The sequence below is a fragment of the Aspergillus glaucus genome (assembly GCF_001890805.1).
Source record: "Aspergillus glaucus CBS 516.65 unplaced genomic scaffold ASPGLscaffold_1, whole genome shotgun sequence".
In the NCBI taxonomy this organism is placed as follows: Eukaryota; Fungi; Ascomycota; class Eurotiomycetes; order Eurotiales; family Aspergillaceae; genus Aspergillus; species Aspergillus glaucus.
Window position 1 is genome coordinate 982,018 of NW_019170453.1, and position 19,588 is coordinate 1,001,605.

Below are 19,588 nucleotides of genomic sequence, written 5' to 3' on the forward strand. Positions count from 1 at the left end.
CTTTCGTCACCCAGCTCGATGCTGGCGGTAGAGTGGGTTTCTTCCATTTCATCATAAATCTCTTGCTCTTGTTCATCATGGCCTTGGTCTTCGTTATCGCTTTCGGGTATGCTAGGCTCAACCTCAATTTCGCGGGTAACCACGGGACGTGAGGGCTCAGGAGTCGATTTTCTCTCTGACGGATTGTCTGCAGCGGGTTCTTCAACTGTATCGCCCTCAGTCATGACCACGTCGATAGTGGTCTGTCCAGCAGATAGAGCTTGAGCGTTCTCCATCAGCAGCTGTCTCCTGACATCGGGCTCGTCCAGCGCGGAGTCATAATCCATGGAGTCTTCGGTAACAGGTTCATTGACTGTCGGCTCTGGAGCGCTAGGATCAGCAGCATTAGCGGCTTTGGGATTACCATCCTTATCAATGGATGGTTGACGAGAAGGTTGACGAGAAGGCTGACGAGAAGGCAGGCTGGAGGGTTGAAGGGAGCTTTGCCTGCTCAATTGCGGCTCATTGACAGTGAGGCCCTGCGCAAACGTAGGCCCTTTGCGTTGTGGTTTCTTAAGGGGAGTTGGCGGGAATGACGCAGTGGCTGATAAATGATCACTTTCGATATCAGTTTGATCATCTTGTGTCCCTGGTCCGAAAGAAGAATGCACATGGAACGCCGAAAGTCCATTCACGAAACTGGTCGTGAGAGTGCCGTTTGTTTCGCCACGAGAGATAGATGGACTGGCTGCCGCGCTTGGCTGGCTCGTGGCCATCCAGTGAGTTGCGGACACCTCAATTCCATTGGCATTGAGACTTCGCTTCTTGTAGGTTGGCTTGGAGAAATGTGTCGAGAAGTATTCCTCGTAGTCAATAAATTTGGCATCCATCTCTTGACACAATTGCCGGTAGGTGGGGTATTGATCCAGGTGCATGATGATAAAATCATCCCACAGAAACGACCGTTTCAGGTGACCTCTGTCTCGAAGAGATTGCAGCATCGAGCACAATTCGATGAAATGCGAGAACTCCCCTGAGTAGATCGGGTAGTCGGATCGGAACTTTTCATAGGCTCGCATTGCTTCAGCCCGGTTTGCCGTGGTGTTGATGTAGCTTTCTCGACGGCTCATAATGTTGAATGACGGGCCTTTTTTCTGTCTTCTTCTGATTCTTTCTGCGTCCTGGCCCCCGATAGGTTCGGTCCTCTGCCGCTTCGATGGGGAAGCTTCCTCTGTCTCAAAGACAGACGCAAGGCGCTTGAGATTGGGCACTTTGATGTCTTCCATCGTGCCACCCATAGACGAGTCCCATGTTGAACTTGGGACAGTGGCACCAAGGTTTCCGTCGTCTGATGGGAACATAGCCGCCAGGGGTGCTTTTTGCTCGTCGGGCTCAGTAGTCTGCAGTTCTCCATCATTCTCTCTGGCTCCACCATCTACCGCATTTCCACCGTTACCGTCCTCGTCACCCTCCAGTCTCGCTTCCACCTCCTGGCCATTCTCCTCGACATCCTGCCTCCGCACTGGCAGGCCATTGGGACCCCGCATCAATCCCAGTTCCTGAAGCTCACTGTCCGGTATCTCTTCTTCAGACATCTTCTCCGCCTCCCAAGCATCTTCGGATTGAATCCCGGGTAATGTTGGCACGCCTGATCGCACATCCCGAAGCCTCGTTACTACCGCCTGTGTCAACTTTCGAGCCCCTTCGTTCACATCCTCTTTGAAGAGTTTACGCAGCTGGACTGTATACAGGTAGCTCCGGTCCTCCGTTTGCAAAACCTCCATTGCCTCGCTGCCAATCATTTTCTCCAACTCCGCCCAGTTCTTGGCCACTTGTTTGTCGTTATTCAAGGACGTGCGAGCTTCGGTCCGCAACTCTGAATTCCCCTCCGTTTGGGTCCCGATATCGACAGATTCTCTGCGTTCTGGTCCCGAAGAATTTGGGACAAACCCGGAGTGAGAATTAGAAGTCGATTGCGTTGGCCAGTTCTCACCATTCATTTGCGTGCCCACGATGTCGACCTCATTGTCCCCGTTAGTCTGAGACGAAAGATGCTGATCTTGAGATGGACTGCGCATGGATGGAGCATGGCTAACATATGTATTGAAGATCCGTGACTGTGACGACGATATTGCTGCTTGGGAAGATTCTTGCTGAAAATTGGCGGCATTCTCCTTAGCTGGTCTCTCAGAAATTCGGTGGGTTAGGTTTGTAGCAGGCGTATCCACAACTTGGACATGTTCATGTCTGTCCTGTTGGGGGAGCGATTGGCCCGAACTAGTAGGTTCGTGGTCAGTTTGTTCGGCCGGAAATTCTGCTTGCGAGCTGTCCCCTAGTGGACATGGAACAGCTGCGTCCAAAGCAGATTCGTCACTTTCATCATCAGAATCGTTCTCCCAGTTTTGAGTCAGAGCCACGGATGTTGGCTCCAGAACACTTGCGTCTACCGGCTCACTGTCAACTTGCCTCGAGTTCTTTGTGGGTACCGGGTGCGTTTCGGGGTGTTCATATGTTGTATGTTGATCCTGTTCATTATTGGCGTGAACGTCTGTGTCGATATCTTCAGGAAGCTTGTCTTCAGCTCTGACATTTTCTCCTGGGCGTGGCGAATTGGGTTTTTTGGATTTTCGTCTCTCGGATACAGGACTGTCTGCTGGAAGTTGACTGTTTGCTGGAAGTTCTCTACGAGGACGACTTTGGTTTGTGCTTCGAGACCAACCAGAAAGTGGAGTCCCGCCGTCAGAATCCGTTTCGGGTGCAGAATCAGTGTCACCGGGGGGTGAACCACGACTATCGGGTGCTTGTGACCTCGGGCTTTTCGATCCTCGTTCTCCTTCGTTTGTGCGACGATTCCTTAGCAATACAATTCGATTCCATTGTGCCAGTAGGTCAGGTGGTACATGTCCTCGCGGGTTAGACTTTCCCGCCAAAGGAGGCATCCACTGACGATGATCTTCTAGCAATTTATGCTGATCCCTAGGTACCTTGACATCACGACTTCGAAGTCTCTTCAGACCATACCAAGGATCTTGCCTGTCAGAATTTGACTGTCCGTCCGAACCATTTGCATCTGGCTCATTCGAGGCATTCTCTGCTCGACGCGAGCCCGTGCTTCCTGTTTCCACGCTTTCCTTAGTTGGTTCTTCGAAACGGGTTACTGTTAACTCTCGTTCGGCATTGATTTTACTCTCTTGGGGGCCTTTGTTAGTCTCTGCACTTCGAATCTCAACTACCCTACTCGCAGGCAATTCCACTTTGCGGGGAGTTGCTGGGGATACCCGGTTACTATCCGGCTTTGGGTCACTCTTGGTTTCAGTGGAACCCGGATGGTTATCACGAGGTTGTTCTTCCCCAGTCGAGGCTGATTGTGATGGTGTTTTGCGTGGGTCAGTGTCTTGTCTGTCGAAATAGTTTTTTGATGGCTGTCCAGCTGGCTTCTCGGTAGATGAAGCACGTTGAAATTCCTTTTGGTGGTCCTTGGCAGAAGCATTGCGCTGCGTAGATTGTTCTCTAGCAACAACGTCGAGCTGGTTTTCCCTTGGAAGGTTCGGTTTTTCTAGCTTATTGGCCTCGTTCTGTTCCTTATTACGATTGTTCGCGTTGAGTTCCCTTGCAGTTGAACTGTTCTCGATGCCATCACAGTCGACAAACTCCGCTCCTTCAGCCTCTGCCCGTGCCTTGGCAGTCTTGTATGCCTCCAATCCACGTCCACGCAGAGCAAGTTCGTGGTTTATCGAGTCGTCACTGGGATGCCACTCCGCAGTCTTCTTCAGCTTACCGCGTAGCTCGATTATTTCCCGCTCTGTCAAGCGCAACCACGGCATATCCTTGCCACCAAGTTTTGCATCCTCCGGAGGTCCAGGGACCGTTAACGCATTACTCATCGTTACATCCTCAGTAACGCTAGGTCGACGAAGGTTGCTTAGAAGACGGGCTGAGACCGTTGAGGGGCGACTGTCGACGTTTGAGACACGATTCGAGGCAGCTAAGCGATGACCAGACGGTACTTGGGACATGAAAACTTCTTGGGATATTCCAGTCTCGGTGTCATCCTCCTCAGGACTTTTTTGCCTAGAATCATTGTTGTTTTGAGACTTGAAGGACCCTTCGGAACTATGTGCTGAATCTGCCGTGCCTGGCCTGCGTTGTGCCTGTCTAACTCTGCCAAATACCATGTTCATCTGGGTCTTAATGCAGCCAAATCTTTTCAGTTGTCTTCCCGCCTCGAAGCACGTAACCTTTCCCTCGTCCCATTTTATGGAAAACTGCTTAACGAAAAGGTGGACCTTCGGTTGGGACATTGAATATTCAAAGACGATCTCATAGCCCTTCAATTCAATGCGATAGCGTGTGGGATTATAGCTCTCGAGCGGGCGATCCGGTGATTCTCGATTGTACGCATCTAGCGAGTCACTCGAAAGGATGGCTTCAATCTGGGTCTTCTCGTCGGTCAAATTCAAAGTCTGTACGCGCCGTTCCCTTGGGCTTAGGTACTGACAAGAAGCAAATATAATCAGTATGATAGGCTTTACTCAAGGCTAGAGATGCCCTTACCTGATAGATCACAGCCGATCTCGGGATACCAGGATTTGTAAAACGAAGGTTACTTCCATCATCCTCCAACACCAGATCGGCGTCGCCTCGCCCTTCCAGGTAAAACGATGAACATCGCTGAACCAATGGAGCAATCCAGTCCCCTTTAGATTCCATCATGCAAATGGAGTAGATTCTGCGATATCCGTTGCCTCATAATCATTGAACGATCGCGGCTCAAGCAGGCCGTTGAAATATTGCATCGTAGCAGAAGAAAACGTAAGGTCTGGACTCATTATGTACAAGCCATCATGCCCCCAACTTGAGCAGCGTGAAGGAGCCTGCAATTTTCAATCAAGCAGAATATATCAGATCGAGGTTCTCAAGGACTCTTACCCTCCATCTTTTTCCAAGGTGAACGCGCTTGAAACGCGCCTCACCGCCTTCGTGGTTCTGCCGTGAATCTTCACTAGCCACATGTATATCCCTCCTGCGCCACAACACGTCATTGGGCAGCGGCGCATTGTGGCGTGCATATCCGATTTGGAGAAGCTGCAGCGCTGACGCTCGACTGCATCTCGTTGTCTGGGCGGATACTGCTTTCTTTTTTCCAACTCCAGGTCTATTTCGATGTTCTGAGAACGTCCTTACGATGTCTAACCGGTCACTTTTCGGTTCCTTCGTCCCAGAACTTCGGCTGCTGACCTAGCTACGATACGGCAACTCCACAGCAATACCCCGAATGCTCCTCCGGGCGATAAGAATCCAATGATATCCTACGTGATCGATCTCTCTGCGTCGCCTACTCATTTAGCGGCGACAATATGTCCGCGCGACAGTCTCAGAACACTCCGAGTCCGTCCGCATCCTCCATATTCCTCCCGCTTGGTCGACGAGGTTCACGCGCGTCTTTATCAACCCAGGCAGAACAAGAGAACCTGAACGCAGCACTAGACCAAATTCATAATGCGGCCTACCAATCAGACTCCCTTACCGTGTTTAATGAATTTACAAACCCGCCGGCTCCGACAGCCACGACGGATGAGAATAGCATATCGGGCGAGATCCAAGGAGGGTTGAGTGGGCTGTATAGTCGGTTTCGGGGTGGTGTCAGGGATATAGTTAGCGGCGTGGGAAAACAGTCGGATAAAGCATCAGAAAGCTCCCGGGTGAAGAGTCCGGTATCAGAGCATTCCGATGCTAGGTCTACTGCCGCGGAGTCTCAGTACATGCACCCAAACTCCTCGCAGGGATCAAGGCTTCATTCACCAATTCCTGGACAACTCCAAAGCAATCAGGATGCGTCGATTCACCTGGGTCCGGCTAAGGGCTCGAAGCTGTCCTCCAAATCTGCCAGCATATCTTCCAAGGCTTCGGTCTCGGCGTCTCCTGCCATCAAGTCCCCCGCTGCTCCCTTGTCCAAAACGACTGGTGCTCTTGCAACTGCGGATCCAACAGTCTCTGAACTCCATGTGAATGCAGTTAAGGAACCCCTTCGTCATTCCGATACGTTACAGAGCATAGATTCTACAGCTACTAATAAAGGAGATAACTCGCGCCCTGGGTCGCTCAGTCAGAGTTCCTCGCGGTTAACGCACTCGCCTGTTCTGTCAGCAAAACCCCATAGTAGTCTTCACAATGAGGGGTCGAATGCTCCAGATATCAGTAGGCCTTCCACCTTGAGTGGACAGGTGACTGAGGGAGCTATAGATCGCCATGGTTTCTCTGAGCTAGACACCGGTTTACCTACTCAGAAGCGTCAGCGGACACTGGACGGGACGGAGGATCTGACACGAGAGAGACTAAGAACCGGCTCGGCAGCATCATCCCGACTAGATGAATTAAACTCAGGACCCGCGACAAGCAGTGTTACACAATCTCCAAAAGCCGGCAATAGTTCGCTCCATGAGGAAGAACCAGTCTCTCCAACTCATACAACTTCACGACCGTTTGTGGATAGCGAAACCCAAGCTGGGGAGTCGTCAAGTGCATCAGCGAAACGAAGATCTATAGAACAGATCGCAGTACCAAGTCCGGGCCGCCTTATTGATAAGGGGGTGCCTGGAACTCCGTCACTCGGGACAATATCAAAGTCATCTACTATATCACCGCTAGACACGACACTCGATCGCACCCCGAGTCGAAGCTCTCGAAACAGGCGCCCCCAGGTTTCTGGTGGTGATGGTGCCACGCCACATATGAGGAGTAATCTATTGAGCAAAGAATTTTGGATGCGTGATGAGAATGCTAAGGATTGTTTTCATTGTGGCGAGCCTTTTTCCACCTTTCGGCGAAAGCACCACTGTCGGACCTGCGGTCAGATATTCGATTCCAAGTGTACACTCACAATACCAGGCACCCAGTTTGGACAGCCTGGCAGCATACGAGTGTGCAAGCCTTGCGAAGCCATGATTAATGCACATGATGATGACTCGTCCGAATTTTCGGACAGTGACCAGAGCCCCATGGCAGTCAACCCTCGTGTTTCTGAACTTAGTTTTGGGAATGCGCGTCGAATGTCTCTTGTCGATGACGACGATACATCATCAATAGTTTCCCAGTCTGTGGATAGTGTTATGAAGGCACCGACGATGGCAATACCAGCCACAAGACGTGCTGGCGAGGGACACAATCGTCGTTCAGCCATCCTCGAGATCAGTCCAGACAGGCCATTAGCAAGGCCCACATCTTCGAAATCATTGAAGTCCTCTTTGAGCGGAAGGCCACATTCAATAGGCCACAAGCGCCATCACTCGCGACAACAGTACATTCGGAATTTTAAGCCTTACCATGATGAACGTGCCCCATTTCAACGACGCCAGGTGGAAGACACTGATGGTGAATCCCGACTTCCTGCCTTCCATAAAGACAATATAATAGACCCAGATTTGGCGCAGTATCTCTCCGATGATGCATCTAGTGGCGACGAACAGCCAAGCTTGCTCTCAGCTGTGTCAGAGAGTCCTCTTTCGAAAAGTAGCGGCGACAATGAGAAATCGGGCTTAGGTGGGCTGTTTAATATCATGAAGAAGGGCCGGTCTGCTTTCGGTGACCGAAGCACTGCCGGGCGTGAGGTAGATGAAGGTAGTATCGCCAGCTCGAAGGCCGTTAATGTCCCACGTCCCCGACGTCGCAACTTGAGTATCGCCAGTAGTATTCGTCAGTCACCTCGAACATCGAAAGAGGTTGTTTTCAGTAACACACAGGAACCTTCGAATACAGGTTCTATGGTTCCGGCAATGACTTCAACTGGGTTCAAGATGACTAGGAGCTCGTCCATGAGAGGGGCCGGAGCACCACCTGTTGAAATGAATCAGGCCAGTTTGCAACATGTCCGAAAGCTTCTCCGTCAGCTTTTGAGTGATGCGTCGATCCCTCATCCCCAGAGTTGGGAGACGGCGCTGTTGCCCATTCTCTTGAAAGCGGCTGATGAGGTTGATCCGGACGTTCAACATGGGGATGATATGGATATCCGTCATTATATTAAATTGAAGAAGATTGTTGGTGGTCAGCCTGGGGACACATCGTACGTCTCCGGCTTAGTCTTCAGGAAGAATGTTGCGCTCAAGAGCATGCCCAGAAGCATCCCTAACCCTAACATTCTGATCATTACGTTTCCACTTGAATATGCGCGTCACCAGCAGCACTTCATGAGTCTTGAGCCTGTGATCCGGCAGGAACGCGAGTTCCTTGAAAATCTTGTTAGCCGTATAGCTGCCTTGCGGCCGAACCTTCTTTTGGCAGAGAAGAATGTTTCCGGGTTAGCTTTGGAGCTGCTCGAAAAGCTCAACATCGCCACGGCTTACAACGTCAAGTCTTCCGTTCTTGAAGCGGTATCTCGTTGCACACAAACGAAGATAATTACCTCTATGGATAAACTCGTGACCACCCCGATGAAAAGCGAGTGCAGCAGCTTTGATGTCAAGACGTATGTCTACAACCGTCGTAAGAAGACATACATGTACATCTCTGGTTGCCCGAAAGAGCTTGGGTGTACGATTGTGTTACGAGGTGGCGACAAGTCTGTACTTGGGAAAGTAAAGAGCATCACCGAATTCATGGTGTATGTGGTCTACAATCTCAGGCTGGAAACTTGTGTGATGAGAGACGAATTCGCCAAAATACCGACTTCATCGGAGGTTGAGCCAAAGGAGGGTGAAGCCGGGACGCGTTCGAATACCCCATTGTTGGCATACAAAGAAGGGGACACGACAAGCAATGCTCAGCAAGAGCCAAATGAGAACGGAGAACGGCCTGCCCTTGAGAGGAAGTTGACGGTAACGAGCGAAGAGACCGAGGTCCCCGATGATGTCCCTATGCCTACGTACTATGAAGACATGGTGCAAGACCACGAGAGAAAAATTCTGTCCGCCTCTCCCTTTGTCAAATTCGAGCCTCCCCACCTACTCATGCGTGCAAGAGAATTGGAACGCAGACTTGCTTATCTGAAACGTTTGCGGGATCAAGATGTGGATTCTGATCCGTCAACAGATGAGAAGACGAAGGGCCAGAAGTTCATCCTCATCACACCTGAGATGGTCCATGAATCACCTCAAAATGCGCCCCTCAAAGTGAAAGAGGTCTTGCGTGCGGCCCATGATGCGGAATACGACAGAGCGCTCCATCACTATATGACCCAAAAACGGCAATGGGAGACTTACGTGTCTGGGAGTAATTCCAACCTCTTCGATCCATACGCACATCAGAATATCGCAGTTCTCTTTAGCCTTGTTTGCACAACAACTTCAATTCCTTGTTCTGGTCCGGACTCGTTTGCCATCGAGTTCTACAATGAGCATGGTGACGATACTGTTTTCGAGCCAGATTGCACGTTGGGGCAATATGTGGAAGACCTATGTCACACCGCCAACGGCATCTGTACGGCGAACGGCTGTGAACGGCGCATGTATGAGCACCATCGTCAATACGTGCATGGTGAAGCTCAAATAAGTGTGCTCATTCAGCACTATCCCTCAAAGCTTCGAGGCTTGCAAGACTCCATTCTGATGTGGAGCTGCTGCAAAATCTGTGGAAACGAGACCCAGGTTTTCCCAATGTCGGATAGTACCTGGAAGTACTCCTTTGGGAAATACTTGGAGCTTTCCTTCTGGAGCAAGAATTTGCATGCTCGAGCCGGCGTCTGTCCTCATGATTTGCAACGCGACCATGTGCGTTATTTTGGTTTCAAAGACATGGCGTTGCGGATCCAGTACGATAATATCAACTTGTTGGAGATCATTGTTCCTAGAACTCGAGTTACTTGGAAGGTGGACAACGACCTACGACTCCGGAATAAAGTCTTCCAAAAAATGGAGCAACGATTGAACAAGTTTATGGTCTCTGTTAAATCCCGGCTGAAGGGGATTAACGTCCAAAGTGTTGTCCCAGAACGCATCGGGCAGTGCGAGAACGAAATTGAACTGCTGAACAGAAAGGCAGCCGAGGATCAAGCCGACTTGCTTCGACGACTACAGGAGAAGTATACCAATTCTCGGTACTGGGAACTTATTCCGTTCAACGAAGTTCTTCGTTCTGCACAGGAGAAGGTCGTCGAGTGGGACAACGTGTTTACGGAATTTGAAAAGAATTACTTCCCTTCAGAGAAGGATATCAGGAGATTGGCAACCCTTCAGTTGAAAAAGATTTTCAAGGATGCTTCGATTTCTTTCGCTCCGTCAGAAGAACCGGCAACGACTCCTGCCGGAACGGACAATGAAACGAACAAGGAGGATGGGCGACCCTTTATGATGCGCCGTATGACGCTTTCGCCGGAAAAAGCCCAAGACGTGCTTGTTTCTGTTGTTGAAGAGCACTCCGGGAAGAAGCATAGAGGGGACGAGATTGAACCCCCTCAGGTGGAAGAGGTCGAATCAGCAACGCCATCGCTTGATGAGAAAACGGGGTCGTCGCCCCAGGAGCAGGCCGTGGCACAAAAAGAAGTGCGCCATCTGGACCTAGCTGTTCCTTCTGGTCAGACAGAACAGCATGCACCGACTCAGGACGTTCCCGCAAGCGCCACAAACACTCACGAGCCTGTTCCGACTCCTGACAGTGAGAATCCTCCTACAAGTCCTTCCCAGGAGCAGGCAGAGCTACAAGTGGATAAGCCCCCGCAGGAAGCCGTCGAAATTCCTGGAAGACGCACTCCAACCACTCCAACTCCGTCTGCCATTCCACGCCTCGCTGAAGCTGCTTTCCGACGTAGTGGGAAAGCTAGATCGCCCCCGCTATACCGCGCACAATCTCAGCCCGCTCATCTTCAAAAGGAGAAAAGTCGAACCGGGACTCGATTAGCAGGTATAGGTTCAGAAGTCGTAGACGAAACTCCGAACCCTCCTCATGACAAACCGAAGGGATCGGACAAGAAGTTGACTGAGCGTCTTGGGCTCACTGCCCTCAAGCATGGAAGGCTTCCGTCGGGTCACTCGTTCATTCCACGTAAGCGTGTGTCCAACTTGGCCAAACATTTCGAGCAGATGACTAGGGAGTTCGAGAAGGAGCGGCAGCGTGAGATGCAACGTCGAGCTGCCAGAGGCACGCATTCGCGCGCGTATCCTTTGGCGTCGTCAAAGCCCATTGTCGAGGTGTATAAGAACGTCCGCGAGGCGGTTGAGGAACGAGAGCCCTCTGGGGAAGGGGAGGACTTTATCTCGTCGTCAGCGCCGCGTCTGGAATCGAGTCGGACAAGCGAGGAGTTCCCGAAACGCGTCTCAGAAGAAGAGCCTAGGAAAGCTCTCCCGCAGCTGCCGACACAGAAATCGGCAGATCCTGTAATACCAACTGAGCCAGCGGAGCCAGAGGAACCAGCAGAGCATGAGGATCATGCTCGAACTGACGAGGCAATTGCTTCTGACGGCGAGCACAGCGACGAAGATAGAATCTCGGCAGACGGGCTTCAAATGATGGACTCGAATGAAGAGATTCCAAAGATGTCTCCAGACGATGAACCTATGGACTCGATCGATCTCAAGAACCACGAGAGAAGCACGCTCTTGAAACTATTAACAAAATTCTGGTCCGAACGCTCTGCCAGTGGATGGGCGCCTCTCGAATACCCGCTCACCATGTCGGACCATGTATTCGCAGACTGCGACATCATTGTGCGCGAAGATGAGCCAAGTTCCTTGATTGCGTTTGCCCTGGATTCCAGCGACTACACCGAGAAACTAGCCAGTATCCAGCAACGTCATGAGGAAGAGGAGCCGACTATTGGAGACGATGCGGAACAAAAGCGTGTTGAAAAGGCGCTCTTGCGTGACACCGGAACCCATCTCAAGTACCAGTTCCAGGAGGGACAAGCCAAGATGCTCTGCAAGGTGTTCTACGCTGAACAGTTCGATGCCCTACGGAAGAAGTGCGGCGTCGCTGATCGGATCGTGGAATCGCTATCCCGCTGCGCAAAGTGGGATTCCAAAGGCGGCAAGACGAAGTCTATATTCCTGAAGACGCTTGATAACCGGTTCATCCTGAAGTCGCTGGCACCTATCGAGACGCAGGCATTCCTCAAGTTCGCGCCGGGGTACTTCCAGATCATGTCGGAGGCGCTTTTCCACGAGCTGCCGTCTGCTATTGCCAAGATGTTTGGGTTCTACCAAGTGATTATCAAGAACCCAGCGACGGGAACCGAGTTCAACTGGTTCCTCTTGCTAATGGAGAACTTGTTCTACGACCGCGTCCCGCAACGCATCTTCGACCTCAAGGGCTCAATGCGAAACCGCAAGGTAGAAAGCACAGGAGAACGCAACGAGGTCCTTCTCGACGAGAACATGGTAGACTTCATCTACGAAACACCGCTCTTCACCCGGGAACACTCCAAGAAACTACTCAGCCAGAGCGTCTGGAACGACACCTTGTTCCTGGGCCGCCAGAACGTCATGGACTACTCGCTCATGATAGCCATCGATGAAAGCCGATCGGAGCTAGTCGTCGGTGTCATCGACTGTATCCGCACGTACACCTGGGATAAGAGACTGGAGTCGTGGATTAAGGACCGGGGGTTCGCTGGTGGAGGCAAGAATCGACCTACCGTGACGAGTCCTAAGGAGTACAAGAGTCGGTTTAGGGAGGCGATGGCGAGATATGTGCTTCAGGCGCCGAGGTGAGTGTCTTTTACTCTATTTCTATGGTTATGTGGAGAGTGTGCTAATGGTTGTAGTTGCTGGCATCAATTCCAACATGCGCCGGTATATTGGCATCCGAGGGTTGGACATCAGGTTAATTACGCCGCTGATGCTGATGATGGGAATGATATTGCTGGTTCCTAGTGCCATTGACTGGATGATAACGATAATGATAAGACAGACATGCACATATGGCGTTCTTTTGGGATGCTGTACATTGATGGATATGGAGGTTTTCTTTATGGCATAGTATACATATTCCTGTTCATGCTTTTACTCTGTTTTGGAGATATTGTTTATACAGAAGAGCATACCATTGGCTACATACATCTTATCTCTGCAGAATACTACGTAGTACCACGCTATGCCACTGCAGAATATGCCTCAACCGTGCATATCATGCAGTGACTGTAACCGGTCCGGTCGATTCATATCATATGAAATCTCCATCCGAGGCCTTATCCGGTATACAAGTACTCTAGAGGTACATAACCCGGAGTGATACAACAACTGACCACTTCACTCCTCAGTGTCCTCATCCTCATCCTCATCCTCTACATAAACAACCACTACTCTACTCTCTCTACCCCTTCAACTTTCTTAATCAACAAGACTTTGTGTGAAGAATCTCGGCCCACCGGACGGCACAGTATCGGCAAAATCCGGCCATCGGGAACGTTCGGGAATTCCACTTACCAGCAAGAGGTCCGTGATTTGATTTCGATTTAAGACACGAAAAAACTCGCTGTCGAGGGATGAATCCTTTGCCCGTGCCCTTGTTGAGGTATTTATTACTTATTTATGGGAGTTTTCTCTCTCTTTTTTCTCTTTTTCTTTGGTCTTTTTCTTTTTTTGCTGTTGATGGTCATTGAGTGGACTATGTATGGACTCCGATGGCGAGGTTCGGTTGGAACTCGGGACTTGCTCTTTCCACTTTTCTCCCCGCATTGGTCGAGGACTACTAATAGGACTGGGATCCTGGTTTTCGTGGCTTTATCGTTCTTTTTAGTCTTTCTGCGGTCTTGTGGTCTTTCAAGGCTTGAAAAGGCCGTTGGGATAGTTCTTTATGTGGGATCATGATACAAGACGACACTGCTGAATCTATCAAGAAATCCATTATTCTCGTTATACATGACTCTCTAACAGCCAGGAAATCGAAATCTTTATAAGAAAACAAAAAATTGACAGAAAAACATGTCAAGAAAAGAAAATCAGATCAGACGCTCCCAAAGGTAAGTGGAAAAAAAAAAAACGAACAAACCCATCATGCGCATCCCATAATCAAAAAAAAAAAAACTCCTTGACCTGCTCTCTGTAATCACGAATTTGATCATTAACTTGTTCCGCGGCAGGTCTTGGATATTGCTTTTTTATAAGCCAGGCTCTGTTCTTTGGAGGCCTCCGGTCATCATGCGGGAAGATGACCGGTTCTACGATGCCTGGCGTGATGACAATGTCGTCCGCCAGAAGCGGGAGATTGACATCCCGAAGGTCTAGATTTACTCAGCAAGGCCAAGGTTCTCCTCAGCAGGGACCACGCGGACGGTGTTGGTGTGGCCCATACCGCCGCGCCAGCCCTGGACGCAGACGATGTTGTCGCCCTTGTTGACGATACCGAGCTTGAGACCGTGGTTGATACCCCACTTGAGGCGGCGGTCGACGTCCTCCTGCCAGATCTTGACGTTGAAGTCGGGCTTCTCCTCGGGGAAGGTGAAGGGCCAGACGCCACGGTACAGGTGAGAGTACTATTCCAGTTAGTTGGGATTTCAACATGACAATGAAGAGTGTCACTTACCCGAGAGGCCATGGGGTTGCGGGTAACCATGATGATGGGGCAGACGGGGCGGTACTTGGAGATGAGACGAGCGGTTTTACCACTAATTCAGTTAGCAGGATTCATCGTTCACGAGAATGAAGGCTTACCTGGTGGTCAAGACAAGGATGGCACCGGCGTTGAGTTCCAAACTGGCGCTGACGGCAGCCATGGCAATGGACTCGACAGTGTCGGTGGGACGAGGAGCAAGGTTGCGCAACTCGTCAAAGACATTGAAGTGGGGGATGGCAACTTCGGCCAGCAAGCAGGTCTCGTGCATCATACGGACAGCCTCGCAAGGGTAGGTACCCTTGGCGGTTTCACCCGACAACATGACACAGTCGGCACCGTCAAGAACGGCGTTGGCGACATCAGACACCTCAGCACGAGTGGGACGGGGGTTGTATGTCATGGACTCGAGCATCTGGGTGGCGCAAATGGCGGGCTTACCCTTGATGTTACACTTGGCGATCATCATCTTCTGGGCGATGAAGACCTTGGGGGCGGGGATCTCGATACCCAAGTCACCACGGGCCACCATAACACCGTCGGTCTCCTCAAGGATCTCGTCAAAGTTGTTGACACCCTGCTGGTTCTCGATCTTGGCGATGATCTGGATCTCCTTGCCCTCCTCGCCAAAGACAGCGCGGATGTCGCGGATGTCGCTACCGCGACGGATGAACGAGGCGAAGACCATGTCGACCTTGTTCTTGACACCGAACTTCAGGTCGCTGATGTCCTTCTCGGACAAAGCGGGAAGGTCAACGTCGGTGCCGGGCAGGTTGACACCCTTACGGGACGAGATGTTACCGTTGTTGAGACACTTGACGCGCAGGTTCTTGTCGTCTACGACCTCGAGGACCTCGAAGGAAAGGATACCATCGTCGACATAGATGAGCTTGCCGGGCGAGATCACCTTGGTGATGTTCTTATAGTCAAGGTACCTTGAAGCCTGTTAGCGACAACGCGAACCAGCACGGGCAAGGTGGAAGACTCACATGTTCTTGTCGTCACTGGCGGCGGCATACTTCTCATCGGTGGTGATATTGAGCTCGTGGCCCTCCTTGATGGGGATGTCCTGGTCGTCGACGGTGTTTCCGGTACGGATCTCAGGACCTTTCTGCGGGGAGGGGTCAGTGGTGTCTTGGAAATGGGAATTGTTCGCAACCCACGGTGTCAAGAGCAATGGCAAGGGGGCGGCCCTTCTGAGCTTGCTCGGCCTCACGGGCGTGGTCGATGACGGACTGGTGGTACTCATACGAGCCGTGAGAGAAGTTCATGCGGACAACGTTGAGACCAGCTATGGACTGTCAGCCTCCCATTATGATTCCCTTTCTGATCGAGTATCCCATACCTCTGCGGAGCGCGTTGATCTTCTCGGTCGAGTTGGTCTTGGGACCTGAAAAAAATCGACATTAGCAATTGCCCCACTAAGAAGAAAGAATCCCAAGCCCTGAACAAAACATACCAATGGTTCCGATGATGGAGGTACGGCGGAAGTTCTTGGCCGGGACCATCTCAGTGTTGAGCTTGGAGTGCCACTCCAGCTTCATACGGTTGCTGAGGTGGTCGAGGGAGTTGGTAGCGGCCATTTTGGAAGATGAGTTAGGATAATACGGAAGAAGGAGAGAAAGGACGTTGACAGAATACTGTCAGAAAGGATATAAGAATGGAATGGAGAGGAGAGAAAAAAGCGATTGGGATGAGAAGAAAAAAAAGGAAGAGAGTTGTCCGGTGAGTTTGAACGAGGGGCGGTGGGCGTGTGCGCGGGAGGGAAAATGTTGTTGGCCGTTGGGGCTACCGCTTTGCTATCTCCGGAGCCCCGCATACTCTACTGTACTCTGTAGTATGTAGCACTACTCTGTACGGTACATAGTAGTAAGTACTCTAGCATCTAGGCATTCTTAGCTATCTAGACCGGTCAATGAATTCGTTAAGCCCTTGGTGATCTCTTCTTGGCACTCAGTTTCAAAGTTGTTGAGTCCGAATCCGGATGCTAATCCCAAATATGCCTCTCTCTGATTGGTCAGATAACAATAGATCTGCTGATTCATCTTTTCAGGTGACAAAATCCTCGCTGCCTGGCACTAGTTCCAATATGGCTAGTGCACCAGCCACCTGGTGTCACATGCACCATGGTCACGTGGACAGCCGATCGGGCAGCCGGCGGTCAGTCCATCCTTTCAGCTCTCCACCTGATCAGCCTCCGCCTAGTCAGAGTCAGTTTACCTGCCTTCACCTTTTCCTTCAGTCCCGGAGTATACTTTCTCTCGTTTCTCGTTAAATTTCTTTCTTTGATACCCCTTATCTACTTTTACTGTGTAGCCCGTTCCTTCAGTCATCATGGTGGTACGTATCGAGTCTTGGCTGTTTGGCTTGATCGGAATGAGGAGGATCGGAATGGGATGGACGCTGATATGGATGTGACAGTTCGCCCGTCTGACCCATTACGCTTTTGACGCGGTGCTTGGTGTGTTTCCCTTCCCCTTTCCACTCTGCGCGTTTCAATTTCAAAGAAAAGAAACTAACACTCGGCAGTCTCCGCCTTCCTCGCCGGCGTCAAGCGCTCAACTGGTCTCACGTACGCTCCCCCGTCCCCGTGATCCATAATCTCACGATCCATACACATCACATATGGCAATCATATGACTGTCACAAAAAAAAAAAAAAAAAAGAAAAGAAAAGAAAAGAAAAGGCTAACCCCTTCATCCCACGCCTGGGATCTTCGACAGCCCCAGCCTCGACTCCGACAAGATCACCGAGAACAAAGACTTTAAGAAGTGGATCGACAGCTACCTCGGCGTGGGCGAGTGGGTGATGGATCAGAGTGTGTTTGTTTTGGGGTCGTCCGGGTGGTTTGAGCGGAAGAGGTGATTTACTCTTGAGAGTACAAGGATACACGGGATGGGTATGGTTTCGTTGGAGAAGGGCGATTAAGGTTTCCGTTGTTGGTGTATATGGATAGGGTTGCTCTCGGTGCCACGGCAGAGGGCTATGAGTGATGAACCTGAGGTCTTCTGAATGCGGGCGTTTAGGAATTTCGACCATGATACCTATTTTCTTTGCTTATTTGTTGCAGTATTCCTGACTTCCGTCAACTAAAGTGTTCATCTTTTCTGCCATATGCATATGCTATACGATGAAGTGTCTAAGAAAGTCCGAAAGTAAGGCCATGTGCAAAATCAGACCATAACGCCAAAATGCAGTGTCCAATGCAGAAAAAGGGTATATCATGAAACAACAACTAGGTCTTAAGAAGGGCGTCGATATCGACACGTCGGAAATACGAGATATGGCCCATCGATTCCCAGTAATGGGCCACGCAATCGGTAGATTGGAGAATAAGCTGAGAAGGTAACCAAGTATCTGTGTGTGTCAGCCATAGTTCACCATTATCAGTAGTTACGGAGTACTCCGGCTTACCATCTCGAAAGCCTAAGCCAGCAACATGGCCGTCGCTTCGGATGACTCGTGCATTCCGGAAGAGCGAGTCATTCGCAACCCGGACGAACCCGCCTTGTCCGATATCTTCTGCGGCGAAAGATATCTCTCCCCGAGGAACATTTGGGTCCCCTGTAAGTTTGATGGCCTCTAAACGGCCGTGCGGAATCCACTCGGTGTTTTCCGTTTCCGCGGATGCCGTAGAGGCATTTGTAGTGTCACGCTGGAGAAATAGTAAGAACTCGCACCCGTGGGCCGAGTAGTCTCCAACCCATATCCCCTGGTACGGCTTCTCTCTCGTCGGTGTGTATAGACTAGGATCCAGCGTCGCAAAGGTCGTAAGGGTTTCACCATTGCCGGCTGTGAAGAACGGCATCCCCAGGCGGAAATGCGCCCATCGTCGGATGCGAAATGCGATTTCAGAGACGTCCTCGATATGCCGTGGCGGTTCGTCCCGTTCCGACAGATCTTCATCCATGTCTCGATGAACCCGCTCGTCACTGGGGATATTTGGCGGTGGCCACTTCTGATCCACGACCAATTCCCTGTCCGGGGATTTGTTCGAACATAGGGAAAATGAGTTGAAGATGTAGTGATACTCCAGTGCCATAGGCATACGGGTTTCCCCGTTTAGATACCGCGGCGTGCGCGGTGGCCCTTCAGCAGACGGGGTATTCTTCAGGAACAACACCGGATCATCCAACCAAAGACTGACTTTGGGATTGAACGACTGGATAATGACATCTGGATTCCACTCCCATATCTGAAAAGCGTGGTTCCTTCGTTCCGCTACCACTCGATATGCCTCAATGACACCTCGTCGGTTATCGTATCGCGCCAGGATCAAGTTTCCCGTATGTTCCGTATCTGCGAACCAGACCTTATTCCGAGGGATAAACCAGCAGGGATAGTATGCTGCGTAGAGACTGCGGAACGAAGCAAATGGTCCGGGGTCGTGAATTTTGAAGGGTAGGTGGGCATTTAACAGATCGGCCCATAGGAGGTTGTTGGAGGCGTGTTCGGCTAAGCTGCGGCAGGTGCGAGATATTCGTGTGAGATCTAGGACTGAGAGTTCGGATAGGATTTGCTGTACGAGTTCTGGGGGGAGTTGGAGTAGTCGGGATTCTGAATTGGGTGAGAGAGCTTCGGTTGATGGAAGATTCCCCTCTATGCCGGGAACCGCATCGTCACTCGGGCCCGGTTCGATATTTGTTGCCATTGTATTATAATTATGTCAACACTTTGCCAGATCGTGTGGTTGAAGAGGACGCTTCTTTCTGTCTTCCCGGTGGTTGATTATCCGCTAGGAGGGGAACAGATGACATCATCCGCCAATGCTGTGCGACGGTCTAAAGCAGACAGTCAGCAAGACATCCCAGGGCAGTCTAATGTGCAGAGAGAATGCGTACTTGTAAGTGTTTGTGTGTGTATGGACTGTTTTAAGGCGTTGTTGGTGGACGTGGGGAGCGTGGATTCGTGATCCACGGTCGGATTGATAAGATAAGACATTTCTCATCGATCTAAGCAGCTCAAGTCCATGAGCTCGAGCATCCTGAGGTGGACTGCTTTGCACTTGTATGCATTTGTACCTGTAATGCTCGAATAACTGGCATCATGCCTGAGATACTAGGTGTCAGTCACATGACATTGTTTACCCAGCAAAAATGAGGTGACGCCTAACGCGTCCTAAAAGGGAAGGTGC

General features: G+C 50.8%; 4 protein-coding genes across 4 annotated transcripts; 2 read left to right on the forward strand and 2 right to left on the reverse strand.

The window, feature by feature from the left end:
- The first annotated feature begins 5,129 nt into the window (after window positions 1–5,129).
- On the forward strand, window positions 5,130–12,955 carry ASPGLDRAFT_41304 (1-phosphatidylinositol-3-phosphate 5-kinase FAB1). Its single transcript, XM_022545382.1, has 2 exons — window positions 5,130–12,610; window positions 12,668–12,955. Exons 1-2 carry the CDS (start codon window positions 5,337–5,339, stop codon window positions 12,774–12,776), a joined length of 7,383 nt encoding a protein of 2,460 aa, XP_022406007.1. The 5' UTR covers window positions 5,130–5,336; the 3' UTR covers window positions 12,777–12,955.
- A 960-nt stretch (window positions 12,956–13,915) lies between these two features.
- On the reverse strand, window positions 13,916–16,392 carry ASPGLDRAFT_139721 (pyruvate kinase CDC19). The gene is made up of 7 exons (XM_022541686.1): window positions 15,914–16,392; window positions 15,800–15,844; window positions 15,618–15,745; window positions 15,444–15,565; window positions 14,556–15,389; window positions 14,428–14,509; window positions 13,916–14,377 (listed from the first exon to the last, which is right to left on the reverse strand). The coding sequence occupies exons 1-7, from the start codon at window positions 16,035–16,037 to the stop codon at window positions 14,132–14,134; spliced, it is 1,581 nt and encodes a 526-aa protein (XP_022406008.1). The 5' UTR covers window positions 16,038–16,392; the 3' UTR covers window positions 13,916–14,131.
- Window positions 16,393–16,618: 226 nt separating this feature from the next.
- Window positions 16,619–17,319, forward strand: ASPGLDRAFT_71065 (DUF1748 domain-containing protein; the record flags this gene model as incomplete). The annotated part of the gene is made up of 4 exons (XM_022549532.1): window positions 16,619–16,794; window positions 16,876–16,915; window positions 16,984–17,026; window positions 17,178–17,319. The coding sequence occupies exons 1-4, from the start codon at window positions 16,789–16,791 to the stop codon at window positions 17,317–17,319; spliced, it is 231 nt and encodes a 76-aa protein (XP_022406009.1). The 5' UTR covers window positions 16,619–16,788.
- A 272-nt stretch (window positions 17,320–17,591) lies between these two features.
- Window positions 17,592–19,414, reverse strand: ASPGLDRAFT_226922 (F-box protein). Its single transcript, XM_022543212.1, has 3 exons — window positions 19,296–19,414; window positions 17,869–19,235; window positions 17,592–17,811 (listed from the first exon to the last, which is right to left on the reverse strand). Exons 2-3 carry the CDS (start codon window positions 19,103–19,105, stop codon window positions 17,690–17,692), a joined length of 1,359 nt encoding a protein of 452 aa, XP_022406010.1. The 5' UTR covers window positions 19,106–19,235; window positions 19,296–19,414; the 3' UTR covers window positions 17,592–17,689.
- Between the last annotated feature and the right edge of the window lie 174 nt (window positions 19,415–19,588).